The 22,930-nt window shown below is 39.7% G+C and overlaps 1 protein-coding gene across 20 annotated transcripts; it reads right to left on the minus strand.

Annotated features, from left to right (window-relative positions):
- Positions 1-569: 569 nt before the first annotated feature.
- Positions 570-20,742, minus strand: LOC115055979 (uncharacterized). Of its 20 annotated transcripts, XM_029522140.1 has the most exons (77): positions 20,374-20,742; positions 19,350-19,401; positions 19,223-19,240; positions 19,065-19,136; positions 18,442-18,525; positions 17,575-17,727; positions 17,340-17,429; positions 17,157-17,249; positions 16,803-16,895; positions 16,282-16,374; positions 16,000-16,092; positions 15,858-15,914; positions 15,653-15,742; positions 15,392-15,484; positions 15,236-15,307; positions 14,971-15,063; positions 14,829-14,885; positions 14,624-14,713; positions 14,363-14,455; positions 14,207-14,278; positions 13,943-14,035; positions 13,800-13,856; positions 13,595-13,684; positions 13,334-13,426; positions 13,177-13,248; positions 12,912-13,004; positions 12,769-12,825; positions 12,564-12,653; positions 12,302-12,394; positions 12,146-12,217; positions 11,881-11,973; positions 11,738-11,794; positions 11,533-11,622; positions 11,272-11,364; positions 11,116-11,187; positions 10,851-10,943; positions 10,708-10,764; positions 10,503-10,592; positions 10,242-10,334; positions 10,086-10,157; positions 9,821-9,913; positions 9,678-9,734; positions 9,473-9,562; positions 9,212-9,304; positions 9,056-9,127; positions 8,791-8,883; positions 8,649-8,705; positions 8,444-8,533; positions 8,183-8,275; positions 8,027-8,098; positions 7,762-7,854; positions 7,619-7,675; positions 7,414-7,503; positions 7,153-7,245; positions 6,997-7,068; positions 6,732-6,824; positions 6,590-6,646; positions 6,385-6,474; positions 6,124-6,216; positions 5,968-6,039; positions 5,703-5,795; positions 5,561-5,617; positions 5,356-5,445; positions 5,095-5,187; positions 4,939-5,010; positions 4,674-4,766; positions 4,531-4,587; positions 4,326-4,415; positions 4,065-4,157; positions 3,909-3,980; positions 3,644-3,736; positions 3,502-3,558; positions 3,297-3,386; positions 2,931-2,999; positions 2,719-2,844; positions 2,494-2,644; positions 570-2,371 (listed from the first exon to the last, which is right to left on the minus strand). In XM_029522140.1, exons 1-77 carry the CDS (start codon positions 20,692-20,694, stop codon positions 1,903-1,905), a joined length of 6,984 nt encoding a protein of 2,327 aa, XP_029378000.1. In that variant the 5' UTR covers positions 20,695-20,742; the 3' UTR covers positions 570-1,902. The 20 variants fall into 20 exon arrangements, with proteins under 20 accessions (XP_029378000.1, XP_029378001.1, XP_029378002.1 ...); XM_029522141.1 differs by lacking the exon at positions 2,931-2,999; XM_029522142.1 differs by lacking the exon at positions 16,803-16,895 and having other exon boundaries at positions 20,374-20,741.
- Positions 20,743-22,930: the final 2,188 nt, after the last annotated feature.

A 22,930-nucleotide genomic window follows, 5' to 3' on the forward strand; every position in this document is an offset into this window, starting at 1 on the left:
ATCCAGGTCTGCTAGGATCCGCTGCGCTCACACGATCCGCGTCCCGTCCTCGGGGGTTTGGTTAATGTAGTCCAGAGAGTCCGGAATTGAAACCGTGTTTTCTTTTCAAATCACTTTTCTGAAATTGGATCTTTAAAAAAAAAAAGAAGCTTACAAGCATTTCCAGAAAACGCACACAGACAAACGGAGAAGCCAGTATTTCAATATACTCTAAAAATTTATTTCATAATTGGACTTTTTTTTTTTTTTTTGGCTACACAATGTCTGTAGGCCTCTACTTTGCAGGATTGTGTGCCCCACAGACTACACGGGAATTTGTGCAACCACCATACACATCAGCATAGATATTACAGTATGATAAACTTCCATTACTACAATACAGTGCAACAAATAGGTGACTTCAGCAGGAATTCTGTATAATACATTGTAGGAATACATATTTTACAGGAAAACACATCTGTTCTCATTTGTGAAGGTTTGAATTATGGCTCTTACTGTAAACCCCTTGACAATGGTTTAGACTCTCAGTCCAATTTCTATTATAGTGACAGTGACTCAAACACATGGAATCTGAGATTAGTCAACTCTTTTATTTAGTCAGGCTTTATTAAAATGTTAAAACATTTGATGTTTATGTTTAGAAGCAGTTTAAGTCAAATGGTTTTTATCGATTAGTAACAATCACAAAGTCATTTATTTTGCATGTTTTGACACACTGGGAAGATTTTAGTGGCTTTTGCACAGGTGAGTTAGTGTTAGAAATACATTGACTGTTTCCAAGACTACATTAAGAGTTGTGAGATGGACAATGTGGCAGTTAAATGACAATATAGTAATAATAATAAGAACAATTGAATACAATTACTAATATGACAAATGCCAACTGTTTCAACACTATGTTACATGGCTTTCAGCGGGATCCCTTTACAACCTAGAATTAGGCAGTAAAATATAAAATTAGATAAAATTTAATTGGGAGAAAATCTGTCCTCCTTTGTCCTTTCCCTACATTTTGAGGCCAAAAAACATAAACCACAGATAAGCACAGTTTAAAGAGGAGAAGCTGTTTCTTCAAGGAAAACTGTCAGCATCACTGTGCCACTTGCTAAAATATTTTTTTTCCTGCCATTGTTGTGCATTAAAATTGAAAAGTAAGCAGTAGCTAATATTGAAGATATTGAAGAGAAACATTTAGCTGCAATTTCTTTAGATCCCCAGATATATTTTCTGTTCCCCCTGGAAGCTAAAAGCATGTCTGTTTTATCTTTAAACTTTATACCCTCTATTTCTTTGGCACTCAAACATTCAATACCTCTGGTTACATTTCGGCAACATTATTTTCCTGATCACTGCTTTCAAGCAGGCGTACACATCATAAAATAAACTTGATAGCAAGAAACTGTCTTATATGTGTTAAAAAAAAATAAAGAAGACTTACCTCTAAATTATTAAAATAGCAACATACAGTTAGACCTTGTTCTCTGGATATTCCTCCTTACCATGTGTATCTAACCTATATCTACAACATCACATTTATATATTACATTGACTGATTAAACAGAATTTGGGATAAGCACTTGCCCTATAAGTATAATATGAACAGACTGTCACATTAAAAGCTGCTGAATTTCAACAAAATGATGTCCAACATTCCCAGCACCATTGCTGATACCATCTGTATAAATTTAGCATTATGGATGGATGGTACATTTGCATGCAGTCAGCTCTCAGTAATCTTGAATTAACTGACTGATTAAACATTTCAAACAATATCCAGTACAACCTATGAAACTGCTACCAGCAAATCCCCCTGCGTCAAACTCAGGTCAATTTCTTGAAAGTAACTTAAACAAATTGATATTTCAAATATATTTTATTGCTGAATTCACAGAGTGTTAGGGGTTATCTTCCGGCCTGTTTGAGTTTAACTCTGCAGGTTTTCACACTGCTGTTGTCCCACAAGTACAAAAGCTTTTTCTTGGGATAGTATGACAACATAGCCAAGATGCCATTATCTGACCGTAAACCAATATTAGCATCCATAGGACTCTGTGTCTTCAAATTAAAGGCATATGTCAATCTTTCGTCAGTGCCAGTTGTGAAGTACACTATTCCACATACAATGAAAGCATTTCCTGCTTGAGCTGTACGGTAGCCAGTGTCAATGACAGACTCCATGGAGAACGTGTCAGGGTTGATCTTTGCCACCCTTATATTATCATCTGAATCTGATGCAAATATTACCCACAGTCCATTTTCATCCACAGCAAACTTGAAGTACGTCTTCGAATTGCCGAAGAGGTAATTCAGTTTGTTATATCTGCTGTTTTCCATGCTTAGAATGGCTGTTCTCCGAGTGTTCAGATCAAATCTGTAAAATCAAACATTAACCATTGGTAAGTTAAAAAGCTGAAACGTAAAAGATACTTGTTACATAATATAAGTTACTATGGTAAAAGCAAAATCTTATCTATGTTTAATGTAAAGTCTTACTTCGTAAGCTTGTTTGTCCCTCCATTATGGAAATAAAATACTCCCTTGTAAACAACATGACCACATCCCTGGTAGAACCTCCCAACATCTACAGTTTTGTAGTCTGTGCTCAGAAGGGCTGTACTGTTACTGTACTCCAACAAAGTTCGACCTGGGCGATAAAGGTGCACACGTTAAATACACAATAATTCACAAATTATGCAAGGTGGTTGCTCTAAGAATCACCTGAAAAATGATCAGCAACCCAGGATCGGCCATCATCCGGCTGAGCCACATCTGACATCCAGGATCCGTAAGTGGTCATCATCGGGGTGGTTTTTGTTGAGCATTTAATGGCTTTAATGCGGTAATCTAAATAAATAAAGATGTGCTTTAGTTGGTTGAAAGTAATTAGACAGATACAAATTTAGATGGGTAGATAAGTGGGTTTTTCTAACTAGATTTTCTCCTTCTCTCCTTGGCATTCCCAGCGACCTTTTTGTTAGTCCGGTGTGGATATGAATTGTCTACAAAAATGGCAGAGTAAAAAATTAAACCAATAAGAATTTTCACAAAGGTTAGGGCATGGTGGTTCGTCATTTTGTGTTTACAGTTCAAAATGGCTGTTCAACCTCTCACCATAACAGCGCGGTAAGAGGTTAAGATCAGATCTGTGAGTGCAAACATTTCATGAATGAGGTTCAATGTCTCCTACCTGCCTCTGTAACAGTTCCTGTGTTGGTTTCAGTCCAGGTGTCATGTCTGCTGTCTGGACCATGTGATACAAACCCTGAACCAAATAAGCAGTCTGTATAGTAACCAACCTATTAACACATCTGATGGTGTCTCTGTGGCATCTCCTGTGTTGGTTTCTTTTCCCTCTTGGCTGCGGTCTGGGTGAACTGATACTGACTCTAGAAAATAATCAGATTTCATTTGGATGTGAATGAAGTTATGAGATACTTGAATTTCACGCACACACATCTATTGTACTTGTGAGTAAAATAAATTATGAACCAGTTTGCTCACCAATGTCCTCATGGCCTTCCCAGGTTTCATGAGCTGAACGTGTTGGTGTTGGAAACCCTGAGAAGAAAGAGGAGAATGATTAAAAGGTTCTCCGAAATCTGTGGATACAAACATTTCATGAGTGAGGTTCAGTGTCTCCTACCTGGTAATAATCTCACTGGTGCCTCTGTAACAGTTCCTGTGCTGGTTTCAGTCCAGGTGTCATGTCTGCCGTCTGGACCATGTGATACAAACCCTGAACCAAATAAAACAGAGATAGGTCGATTATAACTTTTTTTTAAGGACAGGTCAGTATGCGTTCATAAAGCACAGTCTGATTCCTGTCGTCAGTTATATCAGGATCATAATAAAATAAATGTCGAATAAAATCCCATCACATCAGTAAATCAGTCTGTACAATAACCAACCTCTGAATACATCTGTTGGTGCCTCTGTAACAGTCCCTTTGTTGGTTGCTTTGGAAGAGTCTCGGCTGTGGTCTGGAAGAAAGCAGTGCACAATGAGACATTAAGATCAAATCTGTGAATACAAACATTTCATGAGTGAGGTTCAGTGTCTCCTACCTGGTAATAATCTCACTGGTGCCTCTGTAACAGTTCCTGTGCTGGTTTCAGTCCAGGTGTCATGTCTGCCGTCTGGACCATGTGATACAAACCCTGAACCAAATAAAACAGAACTTGGTCAACTCTAACTTTATCAAAGGACAGGCAGTATGTGTTTACAGTACAGTCTGATTAATGACTTCACTTATATCAGGATTATAATAAATACACGTTGAAAAAAATTATCATCAAATCTTTTAAACAGTCTGTATTGTAACCAACCTATGAACACATCTGATGGTGTCTCTGTGGCATCTCCTGTGTTGGTTTCTTTTCTGTCTTGGCTGCGGTCTGGGTGAACTGATACTGACTCTAGAAAATAATCAGATTTCATTTGGATGTGAAGGAAGTTATGAGATACTTGAAATTAACAGACACACATCTATTGCACTTGTGAGTAAAATAAATTATGAACCAGTTTGCTCACCAATGTCCTCATGGTCTTCCCAGGTTTCATGAGCTGAACGTGTTGGTGTTGGAAACCCTGAGAAGAAAGAGGATGATGATTAAAAGGTTCATCTGAAATCTGTGAATACAAACATTTCATGAATGAGGTTCAGTGTCTCCTACCTGGTAATAATCTCACTGGTGCCTCTGTAACAGTTCCTGTGCTGGTTTCAGTCCAGGTGTCATGTCTGCCGTCTGGACCATGTGATACAAACCCTGAACCAAATAAAACAGAGATAGGTCGAATATAACTTTTTTTTAAGGACAGGTCAGTATGCATTCATAAAGCACAGTCTGATTCCTGTCGTCAGTTATATCAGGATCATAATAAAATAAATGTTGAATAAAATCCCATCACATCAGTAAAGCAGTCTGTACAATAACCAACCTCTGGATACATCTGCTGGTGCCTCTGTAACAGTCCCTTTGTTGGTTGCTTTGGAAGAGTCTCGGCTGTGGTCTGGAAGAAAGCAGTGCACAATGAGACGTTAAGATCAAATCTGTGAATACAAACATTTCATGAGTGAGGTTCAGTGTCTCCTACCTGGTAATAATCTCACTGGTGCCTCTGTAACAGTTCCTGTGCTGGTTTCAGTCCAGGTGTCATGTCTGCCGTCTGGACCATGTGATACAAACCCTGAACCAAATAAAACAGAACTTGGTCAACTCTAACTTTATCAAAGGACAGGCAGTATGTGTTTACAGTACAGTCTGATTACTGACTTCACTTATATCAGGATTATAATAAATAAATGTTGAAAAAAATTATCATCAAATCTTTTAAACAGTCTGTATAGTAACCAACCTATGAACACATCTGATGGTGTCTCTGTGGCATTTCCTGTGTTGGTTTCTTTTCTGTCTTGGCTGCGGTCTGGGTGAACTGATACTGACTCTAGAAAATAATCAGATTTCATTTGGATGTGAAGGAAGTTATGAGATACTTGAATTTCACGCACACACATCTATTGTATTTGTGAGTAAAATCAATTATGAACCAGTTTCCTCACCAATGTCCTCATGTCCTTCCAAGGTTTCATGAGCTGAACGTGTTGGTGTTGGAAACCCTGAGAAGAAAGAGGAGAATGATTAAAAGGTTCTCCGAAATCTGTGAATACAAACATTTCATGAATGAGGTTCAGTGTCTCCTACCTGGTAATAATCTCACTGGTGCCTCTGTAACAGTTCCTGTGCTGGTTTCAGTCCAGGTGTCATGTCTGCCGTCTGGACCATGTGATACAAACCCTGAACCAAATAAAACAGAGATAGGTCGATTATAACTTTTTTTTAAGGACAGGTCAGTATGCGTTCATAAAGCACAGTCTGATTCCTGTCGTCAGTTATATCAGGATCATAATAAAATAAATGTTGAATAAAATCCCATCACATCAGTAAAGCAGTCTGTACAATAACCAACCTCTGACTACATCTGCTGGTGCCTCTGTAACAGTCCCTTTGTTGGTTGCTTTGGAAGAGTCTCGGCTGTGGTCTGGAAGAAAGCAGTGCACAATGAGACATTAAGATCAAATCTGTGAATACAAACATTTCATGAATGAGGTTCAGTGTCTCCTACCTGGTAATAATCTCACTGGTGCCTCTGTAACAGTTCCTGTGCTGGTTTCAGTCCAGGTGTCATGTCTGCCGTCTGGACCATGTGATACAAACCCTGAACCAAATAAAACAGAACTTGGTCAACTCTAACTTTATCAAAGGACAGGCAGTATGTGTTTACAGTACAGTCTGATTACTGACTTCACTTATATCAGGATTATAATAAATAAATGTTGAAAAAAATTATCATCAAATCTTTTAAACAGTCTGTATAGTAACCAACCTATGAACACATCTGATGGTGTCTCTGTGGCATCTCCTGTGTTGGTTTCTTTTCCCTCTTGGCTGCGGTCTGGGTGAACTGATACTGACTCTAGAAAATAATCAGATTTCATTTGGATGTGAATGAAGTTATGAGATACTTGAATTTCACGCACACACATCTATTGTACTTGTGAGTAAAATAAATTATGAACCAGTTTGCTCACCAATGTCCTCATGGCCTTCCCAGGTTTCATGAGCTGAACGTGTTGGTGTTGGAAACCCTGAGAAGAAAGAGGAGAATGATTAAAAGGTTCTCCGAAATCTGTGGATACAAACATTTCATGAGTGAGGTTCAGTGTCTCCTACCTGGTAATAATCTCACTGGTGCCTCTGTAACAGTTCCTGTGCTGGTTTCAGTCCAGGTGTCATGTCTGCCGTCTGGACCATGTGATACAAACCCTGAACCAAATAAAACAGAGATAGGTCGATTATAACTTTTTTTTAAGGACAGGTCAGTATGCGTTCATAAAGCACAGTCTGATTCCTGTCGTCAGTTATATCAGGATCATAATAAAATAAATGTCGAATAAAATCCCATCACATCAGTAAATCAGTCTGTACAATAACCAACCTCTGAATACATCTGTTGGTGCCTCTGTAACAGTCCCTTTGTTGGTTGCTTTGGAAGAGTCTCGGCTGTGGTCTGGAAGAAAGCAGTGCACAATGAGACATTAAGATCAAATCTGTGAATACAAACATTTCATGAGTGAGGTTCAGTGTCTCCTACCTGGTAATAATCTCACTGGTGCCTCTGTAACAGTTCCTGTGCTGGTTTCAGTCCAGGTGTCATGTCTGCCGTCTGGACCATGTGATACAAACCCTGAACCAAATAAAACAGAACTTGGTCAACTCTAACTTTATCAAAGGACAGGCAGTATGTGTTTACAGTACAGTCTGATTACTGACTTCACTTATATCAGGATTATAATAAATACACGTTGAAAAAAATTATCATCAAATCTTTTAAACAGTCTGTATTGTAACCAACCTATGAACACATCTGATGGTGTCTCTGTGGCATCTCCTGTGTTGGTTTCTTTTCTGTCTTGGCTGCGGTCTGGGTGAACTGATACTGACTCTAGAAAATAATCAGATTTCATTTGGATGTGAAGGAAGTTATGAGATACTTGAAATTAACAGACACACATCTATTGCACTTGTGAGTAAAATAAATTATGAACCAGTTTCCTCACCAATGTCCTCATGGTCTTCCCAGGTTTCATGAGCTGAACGTGTTGGTGTTGGAAACCCTGAGAAGAAAGAGGATGATGATTAAAAGGTTCATCTGAAATCTGTGAATACAAACATTTCATGAATGAGGTTCAGTGTCTCCTACCTGGTAATAATCTCACTGGTGCCTCTGTAACAGTTCCTGTGCTGGTTTCAGTCCAGGTGTCATGTCTGCCGTCTGGACCATGTGATACAAACCCTGAACCAAATAAAACAGAGATAGGTCGAATATAACTTTTTTTTAAGGACAGGTCAGTATGCGTTCATAAAGCACAGTCTGATTCCTGTCGTCAGTTATATCAGGATCATAATAAAATAAATGTTGAATAAAATCCCATCACATCAGTAAAGCAGTCTGTACAATAACCAACCTCTGGATACATCTGCTGGTGCCTCTGTAACAGTCCCTTTGTTGGTTGCTTTGGAAGAGTCTCGGCTGTGGTCTGGAAGAAAGCAGTGCACAATGAGACGTTAAGATCAAATCTGTGAATACAAACATTTCATGAGTGAGGTTCAGTGTCTCCTACCTGGTAATAATCTCACTGGTGCCTCTGTAACAGTTCCTGTGCTGGTTTCAGTCCAGGTGTCATGTCTGCCGTCTGGACCATGTGATACAAACCCTGAACCAAATAAAACAGAACTTGGTCAACTGTAACTTTATCAAAGGACAGGCAGTATGTGTTTACAGTACAGTCTGATTAATGACTTCACTTATATCAGGATTATAATAAATACATGTTGAAAAAAATTATCATCAAATCTTTTAAACAGTCTGTACAGTAACCAACCTATGAACACATCTGATGGTGTCTCTGTGGCATCTCCCGTGTTGGTTTCTTTTCTGTCTTGGCTGCGGTCTGGGTGAACTGATACTGACTCTAGAAAATAATCAGATTTCATTTGGATGTGAAGGAAGTTATGAGATACTTGAATTTCACGCACACACATCTATTGTATTTGTGAGTAAAATCAATTATGAACCAGTTTCCTCACCAATGTCCTCATGTCCTTCCCAGGTTTCATGAGCTGAACGTGTTGGTGTTGGAAACCCTGAGAAGAAAGAGGAGAATGATTAAAAGGTTCTCCGAAATCTGTGAATACAAACATTTCATGAATGAGGTTCAGTGTCTCCTACCTGGTAATAATCTCACTGGTGCCTCTGTAACAGTTCCTGTGCTGGTTTCAGTCCAGGTGTCATGTCTGCCGTCTGGACCATGTGATACAAACCCTGAACCAAATAAAACAGAGATAGGTCGATTATAACTTTTTTTTAAGGACAGGTCAGTATGCGTTCATAAAGCACAGTCTGATTCCTGTCGTCAGTTATATCAGGATCATAATAAAATAAATGTTGAATAAAATCCCATCACATCAGTAAAGCAGTCTGTACAATAACCAACCTCTGAATACATCTGCTGGTGCCTCTGTAACAGTCCCTTTGTTGGTTGCTTTGGAAGAGTCTCGGCTGTGGTCTGGAAGAAAGCAGTGCACAATGAGACATTAAGATCAAATCTGTGAATACAAACATTTCATGAATGAGGTTCAGTGTCTCCTACCTGGTAATAATCTCACTGGTGCCTCTGTAACAGTTCCTGTGCTGGTTTCAGTCCAGGTGTCATGTCTGCCGTCTGGACCATGTGATACAAACCCTGAACCAAATAAAACAGAACTTGGTCAACTCTAACTTTATCAAAGGACAGGCAGTATGTGTTTACAGTACAGTCTGATTACTGACTTCACTTATATCAGGATTATAATAAATAAATGTTGAAAAAAATTATCATCAAATCTTTTAAACAGTCTGTATAGTAACCAACCTATGAACACATCTGATGGTGTCTCTGTGGCATCTCCTGTGTTGGTTTCTTTTCTGTCTTGGCTGCGGTCTGGGTGAACTGATACTGACTCTAGAAAATAATCAGATTTCATTTGGATGTGAATGAAGTTATGAGATACTTGAATTTCACGCACGCACATCTATTGTATTTGTGAGTAAAATCAATTATGAACCAGTTTGCTCACCAATGTCCTCATGGCCTTCCCAGGTTTCATGAGCTGAACGTGTTGGTGTTGGAAACCCTGAGAAGAAAGAGGAGAATGATTAAAAGGTTCATCTGAAATCTGTGAATACAAACATTTCATGAATGAGGTTCAGTGTCTCCTACCTGGTAATAATCTCACTGGTGCCTCTGTAACAGTTCCTGTGCTGGTTTCAGTCCAGGTGTCATGTCTGCCGTCTGGACCATGTGATACAAACCCTGAACCAAATAAAACAGAGATAGGTCGATTATAACTTTTTTTTAAGGACAGGTCAGTATGCGTTCATAAAGCACAGTCTGATTCCTGTCGTCAGTTATATCAGGATCATAATAAAATAAATGTTGAATAAAATCCCATCACATCAGTAAAGCAGTCTGTACAATAACCAACCTCTGAATACATCTGCTGGTGCCTCTGTAACAGTCCCTTTGTTGGTTGCTTTGGAAGAGTCTCGGCTGTGGTCTGGAAGAAAGCAGTGCACAATGAGACATTAAGATCAAATCTGTGAATACAAACATTTCATGAGTGAGGTTCAGTGTCTCCTACCTGGTAATAATCTCACTGGTGCCTCTGTAACAGTTCCTGTGCTGGTTTCAGTCCAGGTGTCATGTCTGCCGTCTGGACCATGTGATACAAACCCTGAACCAAATAAAACAGAACTTGGTCAACTCTAACTTTATCAAAGGACAGGCAGTATGTGTTTACAGTACAGTCTGATTACTGACTTCACTTATATCAGGATTATAATAAATAAATGTTGAAAAAAATTATCATCAAATCTTTTAAACAGTCTGTATTGTAACCAACCTATGAACACATCTGATGGTGTCTCTGTGGCATCTCCTGTGTTGGTTTCTTTTCTGTCTTGGCTGCGGTCTGGGTGAACTGATACTGACTCTAGAAAATAATCAGATTTCATTTGGATGTGAATGAAGTTATGAGATACTTGAATTTCACGCACACACATCTATTGTACTTGTGAGTAAAATCAATTATGAACCAGTTTCCTCACCAATGTCCTCATGTCCTTCCCAGGTTTCACGAGCTGAATGTGTTGGTGTTGGAAACCCTGAGAAGAAAGAGGAGAATGATTAAAAGGTTCATCTGAAATCTGTGAATACAAACATTTCATGAGTGAGGTTCAGTGTCTCCTACCTGGTAATAATCTCACTGGTGCCTCTGTAACAGTTCCTGTGCTGGTTTCAGTCCAGGTGTCATGTCTGCCGTCTGGACCATGTGATACAAACCCTGAACCAAATAAAACAGAGATAGGTCGATTATAACTTTTTTTTAAGGACAGGTCAGTATGCGTTCATAAAGCACAGTCTGATTCCTGTCGTCAGTTATATCAGGATCATAATAAAATAAATGTTGAATAAAATCCCATCACATCAGTAAAGCAGTCTGTACAATAACCAACCTCTGAATACATCTGCTGGTGCCTCTGTAACAGTCCCTTTGTTGGTTGCTTTGGAAGAGTCTCGGCTGTGGTCTGGAAGAAAGCAGTGCACAATGAGACATTAAGATCAAATCTGTGAATACAAACATTTCATGAGTGAGATTCAGTGTCTCCTACCTGGTAATAATCTCACTGGTGCCTCTGTAACAGTTCCTGTGCTGGTTTCAGTCCAGGTGTCATGTCTGCCGTCTGGACCATGTGATACAAACCCTGAACCAAATAAAACAGAACTTGGTCAACTCTAACTTTATCAAAGGACAGGCAGTATGTGTTTACAGTACAGTCTGATTACTGACTTCACTTATATCAGGATTATAATAAATACACGTTGAAAAAAATTATCATCAAATCTTTTAAACAGTCTGTATTGTAACCAACCTATGAACACATCTGATGGTGTCTCTGTGGCATCTCCCGTGTTGGTTTCTTTTCTGTCTTGGCTGCGGTCTGGGTGAACTGATACTGACTCTAGAAAATAATCAGATTTCATTTGGATGTGAAGGAAGTTATGAGATACTTGAATTTCACGCACACACATCTATTGTATTTGTGAGTAAAATCAATTATGAACCAGTTTGCTCACCAATGTCCTCATGGCCTTCCCAGGTTTCATGAGCTGAACGTGTTGGTGTTGGAAACCCTGAGAAGAAAGAGGAGAATGATTAAAAGGTTCATCTGAAATCTGTGAATACAAACATTTCATGAGTGAGGTTCAGTGTCTCCTACCTGGTAATAATCTCACTGGTGCCTCTGTAACAGTTCCTGTGCTGGTTTCAGTCCAGGTGTCATGTGTGCCGTCTGGACCATGTGATACAAACCCTGAACCAAATAAAACAGAGATAGGTCGATTATAACTTTTTTTTAAGGACAGGTCAGTATGCGTTCATAAAGCACAGTCTGATTCCTGTCGTCAGTTATATCAGGATCATAATAAAATAAATGTTGAATAAAATCCCATCACATCAGTAAAGCAGTCTGTACAATAACCAACCTCTGAATACATCTGCTGGTGCCTCTGTAACAGTCCCTTTGTTGGTTGCTTTGGAAGAGTCTCGGCTGTGGTCTGGAAGAAAGCAGTGCACAATGAGACATTAAGATCAAATCTGTGAATACAAACATTTCATGAGTGAGGTTCAGTGTCTCCTACCTGGTAATAATCTCACTGGTGCCTCTGTAACAGTTCCTGTGCTGGTTTCAGTCCAGGTGTCATGTCTGCCGTCTGGACCATGTGATACAAACCCTGAACCAAATAAAACAGAACTTGGTCAACTCTAACTTTATCAAAGGACAGGCAGTATGTGTTTACAGTACAGTCTGATTACTGACTTCACTTATATCAGGATTATAATAAATACACTGTTGAAAAAAATTATCATCAAATCTTTTAAACAGTCTGTATTGTAACCAACCTATGAACACATCTGATGGTGTCTCTGTGGCATCTCCCGTGTTGGTTTCTTTTCTGTCTTGGCTGCGGTCTGGGTGAACTGATACTGACTCTAGAAAATAATCAGATTTCATTTGGATGTGAAGGAAGTTATGAGATACTTGAATTTCACGCACACACATCTATTGTACTTGTGAGTAAAATCAATTATGAACCAGTTTCCTCACCAATGTCCTCATGTCCTTCCCAGGTTTCACGAGCTGAATGTGTTGGTGTTGGAAACCCTGAGAAGAAAGAGGAGAATGATTAAAAGGTTCATCTGAAATCTGTGAATACAAACATTTCATGAATGAGGTTCAGTGTCTCCTACCTGGTAATAATCTCACTGGTGCCTCTGTAACAGTTCCTGTGCTGGTTTCAGTCCAGGTGTCATGTCTGCCGTCTGGACCATGTGATACAAACCCTGAACCAAATAAAACAGAGATAGGTCGATTATAACTTTTTTTTAAGGACAGGTCAGTATGCGTTCATAAAGCACAGTCTGATTCCTGTCGTCAGTTATATCAGGATCATAATAAAATAAATGTTGAATAAAATCCCATCACATCAGTAAAGCAGTCTGTACAATAACCAACCTCTGAATACATCTGCTGGTGCCTCTGTAACAGTCCCTTTGTTGGTTGCTTTGGAAGAGTCTCGGCTGTGGTCTGGAAGAAAGCAGTGCACAATGAGACATTAAGATCAAATCTGTGAATACAAACATTTCATGAGTGAGGATTCAGTGTCTCCTACCTGGTAATAATCTCACTGGTGCCTCTGTAACAGTTCCTGTGCTGGTTTCAGTCCAGGTGTCATGTCTGCCGTCTGGACCATGTGATACAAACCCTGAACCAAATAAAACAGAACTTGGTCAACTCTAACTTTATCAAAGGACAGGCAGTATGTGTTTACAGTACAGTCTGATTACTGACTTCACTTATATCAGGATTATAATAAATACACGTTGAAAAAAATTATCATCAAATCTTTTAAACAGTCTGTATTGTAACCAACCTATGAACACATCTGATGGTGTCTCTGTGGCATCTCCCGTGTTGGTTTCTTTTCTGTCTTGGCTGCGGTCTGGGTGAACTGATACTGACTCTAGAAAATAATCAGATTTCATTTGGATGTGAAGGAAGTTATGAGATATTTGAATTTCACGCACACACATCTATTGTATTTGTGAGTAAAATCAATTATGAACCAGTTTGCTCACCAATGTCCTCATGGCCTTCCCAGGTTTCATGAGCTGAACGTGTTGGTGTTGGAAACCCTGAGAAGAAAGAGGAGAATGATTAAAAGGTTCATCTGAAATCTGTGAATACAAACATTTCATGAGTGAGGTTCAGTGTCTCCTACCTGGTAATAATCTCACTGGTGCCTCTGTAACAGTTCCTGTGCTGGTTTCAGTCCAGGTGTCATGTGTGCCGTCTGGACCATGTGATACAAACCCTGAACCAAATAAAACAGAGATAGGTCGATTATAACTTTTTTTTAAGGACAGGTCAGTATGCGTTCATAAAGCACAGTCTGATTCCTGTCGTCAGCTTAATCAGGATCATAATAAATAAATGTTGAATAAAATCCCATCACATCAGTAAAGCAGTCTGTACAATAACCAACCTCTGACTACATCTGCTGGTGCCTCTGTAACAGTCCCTTTGTTGGTTGCTTTGGAAGAGTCTCGGCTGTGGTCTGGAAGAAAGCAGTGCACAATGAGACATTAAGATCAAATCTGTGAATACAAACATTTCATGAATGAGGTTCAGTGTCTCCTACCTGGTAATAATCTCACTGGTGCCTCTGTAACAGTTCCTGTGCTGGTTTCAGTCCAGGTGTCATGTCTGCCGTCTGGACCATGTGATACAAACCCTGAACCAAATAAAACAGAACTTGGTCAACTCTAACTTTATCAAAGGACAGGCAGTATGTGTTTACAGTACAGTCTGATTACTGACTTCACTTATATCAGGATTATAATAAATACATGTTGAAAAAAATTATCATCAAATCTTTTAAACAGTCTGTATTATAACCAACCTATGAACACATCTGATGGTGTCTCTGTGGCATCTCCTGTGTTGGTTTCTTTTCTGTCTTGGCTGCGGTCTGGGTGAACTGATACTGACTCTAGAAAATAATCAGATTTCATTTGGATGTGAAGGAAGTTATGAGATACTTGAAATTAACAGACACACATCTATTGTACTTGTGAGTAAAATCAATTATGAACCAGTTTCCTCACCAATGTCCTCATGGCCTTCCCAGGTTTCATGAGCTGAACGTGTTGGTGTTGGAAACCCTGAGAAGAAAGAGGAGAATGATTAAAAGGTTCTCCGAAATCTGTGAATACAAACATTTCATGAGTGAGGTTCAGTGTCTCCTACCTGGTAATAATCTCACTGGTGCCTCTGTAACAGTTCCTGTGCTGGTTTCAGTCCAGGTGTCATGTGTGCCGTCTGGACCATGTGATACAAACCCTGAACCAAATAAAACAGAGATAGGTCGATTCTAACTTTTTTTTAAGGACAGGCCAGTATGCGTTCATAAAGCACAGTCTGATTCCTGTCGTCAGTTATATCAGGATCATAATAAAATAAATGTTGAATAAAATCCCATCACATCAGTAAAGCACTCTGTACAAGAACCAACCTCTGAATACATCTGCTGGTGCCTCTGTAACAGTCCCTTTGTTGGTTGCTTTGGAAGAGTCTCGGCTGTGGTCTGGAAGAAAGCAGTGCACAATGAGACATTAAGATCAAATCTGTGAATACAAACATTTCATGAATGAGGTTCAGTATCTCCTACCTGGTAATAATCTCACTGGTGCCTCTGTAACAGTTCCTGTGCTGGTTTCAGTCCAGGTGTCATGTCTGCCGTCTGGACCATGTGATACAAACCCTGAACCAAATAAAACAGAACTTGGTCAACTCTAACTTTATCAAAGGACAGGCAGTATGTGTTTACAGTACAGTCTGAATACTGACTTCACTTATATTAGGATTATAATAAATACATGTTGAAAAAAATTATCATCAAATATTTTAAACAGTCTGTATAGTAACCAACCTATGAACACATCTGATGGTGTCTCTGTGGCATCTCCCGTGTTGGTTTCTTTTCTGTCTTGGCTGCGGTCTGGGTGAACTGATACTGACTCTAGAAAATAATCAGATTTCATTTGGATGTGAAGGAAGTTATGAGATACTGGAATTTCACGCACACACATCTATTGTACTTGTGAGTAAAATCAATTATGAACCAGTTTCCTCACCAATGTCCTCATGGCCTTCCCAGGTTTCACGAGCTGAACGTGTTGGTGTTGGAAACCCTGGGAAGAAAAAGGAGAATGATTAAAAGGTTCTCCGAAATCTGTGAATACAAACATTTCATGAGTGAGGTTCAGTGTCTCCTACCTGGTAATAATCTCACTGGTGCCTCTGTAACAGTTCCTGTGCTGGTTTCAGTCCAGGTGTCATGTCTGCCGTCTGGACCATGTGATACAAACCCTGAACCAAAGAAAACAGAACTTGGTCAACTCTAATTTTGTGTCTCAGGTCAGTCAGTGTGTAGTCAGGTTTCTCATTGTCTTTGTTATGATTCGGAGCAATGTAAATAAATTTTATATAATTTTATTTAAAATACTAATAGTGCCATTATTACACTTAATTGCACAGTTCAGACACAGTATAACCAACCTATGAACACCTCTGCTGGTGTCTCTGTGGTATCTCCCGTGTTGGTTTCTTTCACGTTGTCTTGGCTGTGAACTGGGTGAACTGATACTGGCTCTTTAAAATAAAACAGATTAATTTTAAACATTGTTTTTGTCATATGGTATAATTAAGGTTCAGTTTCTCTGATGTTGAAATGCTCGTTATCAAGTTCAGTTTCAGGGTTCAAAAGTTCTTCAGAGTCAGTTATATTTAAGGCTTTTGTGGCCTCATCATCTGGATGTGGTGTTGGCGATTCAACATGAACTATATTTTTGTGTTAGACATCTATTTTCAGTGTTGGAAAGTGGCCAAGGATATTTGCTACTTTGCTTCAATGGGTTGTAGTTATAACTCGGTCAACTCTAATGTTGTTTCTCAGGTTAGTGAGTATGTGTTCATACAGTACAGTCTGATTCCTGTCTTCAGTTATATCAGGATTATAATAAAATAAATGTTGAATAAAGTCCCATCACATCAGTAAAGCAGTCCGTATAATAACCAACCTATGAACACATCTGAGGGTGTCTCTGTGGCATCTGCTGTGTCGATTTCTTTGGAAGTGTCTTGGCTGTGGTCTGGGTGAAATGATACTGACGCTAGAAAATGAGCAGATTTGATTTTAACATTAGCAATCCGACTGTAATACAGTACAGTATCATAAATGATGAATCAAATCGAATCAAATCAGTGAAGCAGTCCGTCAGTAATATTCTCCCCTCTATTATCAGACTCATTTGTGTCTGAAAGTTAAACATGAAGTGAACTGCTCAGTAATGACTCCAAATACAGGACACGCAACGTGTCAGTTTCTCAACATCCCTTTAACATCAGTTTCGTGGTGATCTTGTATAACCAACCTATTAACACCTCTGATGGTGTCTCTGTGGCATCTCCCGTGTTGGTTTCTTTCACGGTGTCTTGGCTGTGGTCTGGGTGAACTGATACTGACTCTAGAAAAGAAATCAGATTTCATTTTACCATTTTTGTCTCATATGTTCAAACAAAGGCTCAGTCGCTCTAATGTTGAAATTGTTGTTTACCAAATTTAGCCTCCAGAAGTTTGTCAGGGTCAGGGTCAGTAACATTGAAGACATCTGTGGCATCATCCTCTGGAAGTGGTGTTTGCTCTTCTACAGAAAGAAAACAACCCGAACAGAAGGCGATTAAAGGCCTAACCTATTAGATTTTAATTTTCCTTACACTTTTTTCGTTTGCCATAAAGATGTTTTAAGCAGTGTAGATGAAACATGCTGGTTTGATGTAGAGTTGTATTACCCCTGACAAGGTTGGTTTGATGGAGATGTCCCCTGGTCCTCTTTCTCTGTTTTTTGGAGTCACAGGCAGGGCAGGCTGGACCAGGAGGGCCCAGTGGACCCGGTGGGCCTGCAGGACCTGGTGGACCTGGTGGACCCTGCGGGCCACGAAGGGCTTAAAACAAACACACAATCACACTCTTTAGTTAGTTAGTTATACTTGATGTTTGATGTTCTTGTGAGCTACTACTACTATTAATTTGTGAGATATTGTTCAATAGTTTTGCTGGAAACAGTTTTTCCAATTTTAAACAGGTGCAAAAGAATACAAATGAAACTCAGGAGCCGCGGTTTAGTTTGTCTATTGCACCCAGGTTTATCCTCAAAAATATAATATAATGTTAAATTCTGTAAAACCTCTTTATGCTGAGTCTCAAGAGGGTACCAGATGTTGTCTGGATTTTATGAGATGTGATGTCTCTTCCCTGTTCGACACATTATTTATCTCAGTGTCACATCCAGCTCTGGCCTGTAGGTGTCGTCTGTGCCTGATTCCTGTCCGTCTTTCCCGCCTCTTTGATTCCCTGCCCTGCCCTGATATGTTTGACCGGTGTCTTAATTCCCTCGTGTATATATACCTCCCCCTCTCTGCTGTTCTTGGCCAGGTCGTCTTGTACCATTGAGGCAGCCATCCTGCCACCCCATGCATTTCTCATGCGTGTTTTTGACATAGTTTGTCATATTTGGACTCTGACTCAGGTTTTTTTCAACCTTTGCCTGGACTTGTTGTACAGTCTGTACAATAAGCCTTGAGAACTTTTTGATGAGAGAGATAGACAGTTTTGGTTTCAGCCCGCCTCGAACAATCTCTCATTGCGATGGATCTCACCTTCACAGGAAATCTCTTTGCAGGTTTCGTCTTTCAGCTGTGGAGGCCCAGGGTCTCCTTTAGGTCCTGGTTCTCCAGGGGGTCCTATAGTTGAGAAAGATCAGTCAGAAACGGAAATAGAAAATAACAACAGCATAGCCATGTGTTCAGTGAAAGTGTGAACTATGAACCTCTTGATAAATCAAGAAAAATTAAAGAATGTTTTAACTTATTTTTGGACATATTACGACAGAGACATTGGCTTTCAGATAGGAAACGAAGGGGTGACAGAATAGCTGACAAATATCAACCTCAATCATATGAGGTCAACTAGCCACCAGGCCTCCCAAGAGCTTTTCCTCATAAAAAATACAGACTGTTTCAGTCTATGGCACCTTCAGAGGAGACTTATATATTCCAGTAATAGACAGAGAGATAAACTCTCGGTCCCCAAATTAACATCTTTGATGCCAGCAGCTGAAGTATAATCGAGGTGTACTCAGTCCAGTAAACAGCTCTGCGGTGATTGTAAACAAAGACTTGTTTACACTGACTTCTGTGTCGGAGTTGGTCCTTGTTTTTCTGAGTTGCACAGGGCTACAAGGGGGAGGATTAGATAACGTAAAATTCAAAAGCTCTCTCACCCCTTCTGCCTCTTTTCCCCTCTGGCCCTGCCACTCCCTGTGGTCCCGGTGAACCAGCTTTACCAGGCAAACCTAGTGGGAAATAGTGCTTTGTTATAGAGTAACAAATTTAATTTAGTTTAGGGCATTGATGGCGTAAACTAAAATGTCCATTTTACCTGGAGGTCCTGGTGGACCTGGAGAAAAAACAGAAACAATATGACAATCCTGAATCCTGAAAACAGCAGCAGCATCAGTAACCATGAGAAACACAGTGTGGGAGGGGAAAGAATTCCTGAAGTTTACCTGGTGTACAAAGTCCTTTGGAGCTTTTGCACAGGTCCATGACGGACTTGACCTAATTAATAGAAAAAATAGAAGGAGAATGTATTTTAACCTGTTAGTATTTCTTTAACTTAGGAAAGTCAGAGGACACTTTCCAAATGTCCACATTCTGACCCTAATCCTTCTTAATAAAGATGAGTTTTGTGTCCTGATAACTGCAACAGTGGTGTTAGCTCTGAGTAGGGTGAAGAGTTACATCTTACAGCTTCACATTATTATTTTATTAGCACTGAAAGTAATTTCTGAATGACAGAATATTAACTGGAAACAATCTTCATAATGAATTAATTAATCGAAATGCCAAAAATAGTTCTTTCAACTTCTCAGATGTGAACATTTGTTGCTTTTTGTAAATTAGACCATTTTTTGTTGAGACTTGCATTGAGCAGATTTCATTACTTTCTGTCATTTAGTAGCTTAAACAATTAATGGAAGTTAATCCTTTCTTCAAATTTGATTGTTAATCCTCTGACTACCGAAAGTAGTCAGAAGATCAAGCACGCTATTTTTGGTAAATGATAATAATCATAATGAAAGCAAACCCACTGAGACGTAAGTCCATATTCATTAGGTACAGTATGAGGTTAATGAAATTAAGTTTTCTCTTGGTCAAGAACTTGCATGTAAGTGATAAATGTGATGTGAAAAGAAAGGGCAGCGCCCGCAGAAGAAATGCCAGATCCCAAAGGATGTGAGACCAGTTGAGGGACGAGCCGGCAACACTCGTGTTCCACTATTTATCCAGGAAACAGGCTTCCTCTTAATCACTGCAACAGAGCCCTGAATTCTTTACATTGCATGCTTGTGTTTCTTTTCTCAAGGGAAAAGGGAGGAAAATATGACAGAAAGAAACTGTTCATTCCTCTGCTGCTCTGTCTTATAATAACAACAAACAGAACTGTATAAATATCTTCTTTCAGTGATTGATTTGTAATATTCCCAAATTCACAAAAAGAGCCCATATTCAATCAGTTTGGTGTCTTACAGGGACCATGGAGTAGGACATCAGCATCAGCATGTCCTTCTTCTCTTGACTCGGTGTTGGCTCTTCCTCCTGATCCCTCCTGTTGCGCCGCAGCGTCTTCACCTCTTCAGCCTCTCCGGGTTCCACGGACGGGATCCAAGCCTGCAGCTTGCAGCTCAGTGACAGCTCTTGCACCTGGGTGTCCAACCTCAACAGCTGCTCCGCCAGCTCTTTCTGCTGGACCAGCAGAAACACTAAACCGGCCGAGCTCAGGAGCAGCAGCAGGCACGTCCCCGCCAGCAGGCCCCTCCACGCATGAGAAACTCCACTTGTCTCCTTCATATTTGTGCCCTGCTTACTGGTACTCAGCTGCAGACTGATCTGAGCTCTTACATTCACAAGCGCATACAACACATATCTGAACACCTGCCAACAGATGGGACGTCACAGGGTGACTACTCTCGAGCTGTTGAAGAGGAATAAACATGTCAAAATCTGTCTGTAACTACAAAGGCAACCACATGTATTGCGCAACAACCCGCATCTGGGAAACAGTTACAGCCAAATCTGAAGGGCTGCTTGATTTAGAAGCAGCTAATGGGCATGGCTCTTTGTTTCCGCAATGACTTACAATTCAGACAGTGTGGTGCTTCTCATCTTTCTGGACTCTTCCTCTCAATATTGTTACCAATTCATCCTACACAAAATGACATGGAAGTGGAATAAATAAGTAATGAACAATGGGAACATTCTTTGGGTCCACAAAAGAGCTTTCAGACCGTTTTCAGTAACAGACTGTCAGTGTGAGGAAGAACGTGTGTGTGTGAGAGATATCCTCTTCACGAAAGGGGATTTGATGTTTTGTTGTCTATTTCCAAATACAGAATTGCATTTTTCTCAACTTAATTACATTTGCGCCAACCAAAAAAAAAAAAAAATTGAGTTCCAATGATTTCTGTTGTCTCTAATACAATGGGGAGAGTGGGTTTTTTAGCTAATATAGGTTAAAAGCCTCCACCACAAAATGTAAGGCCAATATCTTGATCAACAGCATACCAGCTATTCAAAGGTTCAGAGCCTGAAGGACACCCCATTATAAGCACAAGGCCTGTGCACCCGCACTGTTTTCCTTTACAGGCTTGGGTCTATGATTTCATTCATTTGTGAGAAACAAACTGTGAGCAGAATTTTTACATGAAATCCTAAGAAGTAAGCTTTTGAAATTATAAAAACAAGTGTTTCTCATTCCCCTGTTTTCTTGTTCAAGCGGCTGGTAAATCCCTGCTCCATTTGCCACAGGTCGGTCTGACCCAGCTAATTAATTTCCCCCTGAAAAGCCCCCTGGTCTGATGAATTGGACAGTGGGGTTTCTTTCTTTCCTACAAAAATAAATGTGATGCAAGACCACCTTAAAAAAAAAAACCCAACAATATTGCAGAGTCCAACCCATTAAAAGGTTTTGCATTTCCTATGGATAAAAAAAAAGAAACGTCTTTTCTTCTTTTGGAGGCTGCTTTGAGGTGCAGACGTGTCCTGTTATCTGGCCTGTTCGGCTAATAGACCCCAAAGTGGCTGTGTTCCTAAGCAACAGGAAAAATGAAGGCTTAACCCAGGATTTATAAACCCCTGAATCACTGTCATTTATTTGGCTGGAGAATGCTGTTCATCTTTAAAACCTGAAGACGGAGCTACATTTTCACTTTTTTTATTTAACAAATTGCATTTGGCAGGAGAAGAGAAGTAAGTATTACTAGTAATATAATGATTTCTTGGTGGAGAAGTAAAAATGGCATTGAAATGACATTTACAGGTACTGTTTCAGGATAAAGAAGTGCTGAAGGGCTTTCCCCTCGCTGACATTTGAAGAAATGGATTAAATGGACTGGGTTCTACTGCTGATACAGAATAATATCAGAGACAGATTAAAACATCCCAAACCAATTTTTTTTTTTTTTTTCAGGGAAAAAAAAAAAGGTACTTCTCCTCCATTCACCATGAAGCCATGACTCAGGTTGATCCATACTTGAGGGTTTAGATAAACAACATTCAGCTGGAGGGCTCAACAAAGGATGTCTTTATATGGTTGACGTATCGGTTGGTATGGAGTGCAGCAGAGGCTTATGTTATTGTTTTACCATGCAGCATTAGTCACTAAATCATTAGATCTGGTAAGACAGCATGGTATGGTAATCAAACACACACCGCTTCAAAGTATTTATGAGCAATCCACTATCAGACAGGTGCAGGAAATAGTGCGATCCATCTCATAATCCAGGACTTACCCATGTCATGTTGTGTACTGTATTTTAACCTATTGCAATGGAAAGGTAGTGCCGTGTAATGTGATCATGGTGTTCCTGAAGGCTGTAAGTGGTTGCAACTGTCAGTACGTAGACATTGTCTGAGGGTTAAATGATGCGTCTGCAGTCAAATCTTGACTTTATGTTGCATGTATGTTGTTCACTATGTCGCACTTACATTGAGAACTCTCATTTGCATATTCAATGACTTTCTGATGTGTGTTGTTGAGCTGCAGGACAGACACATTTTCCTGCAGTGACATTAGTATACATAACTA

The sequence above is a fragment of the Echeneis naucrates genome, chromosome 16, assembly GCF_900963305.1.
Source record: "Echeneis naucrates chromosome 16, fEcheNa1.1, whole genome shotgun sequence".
Lineage (NCBI taxonomy): Eukaryota > Metazoa > Chordata > Actinopteri > Carangiformes > Echeneidae > Echeneis > Echeneis naucrates.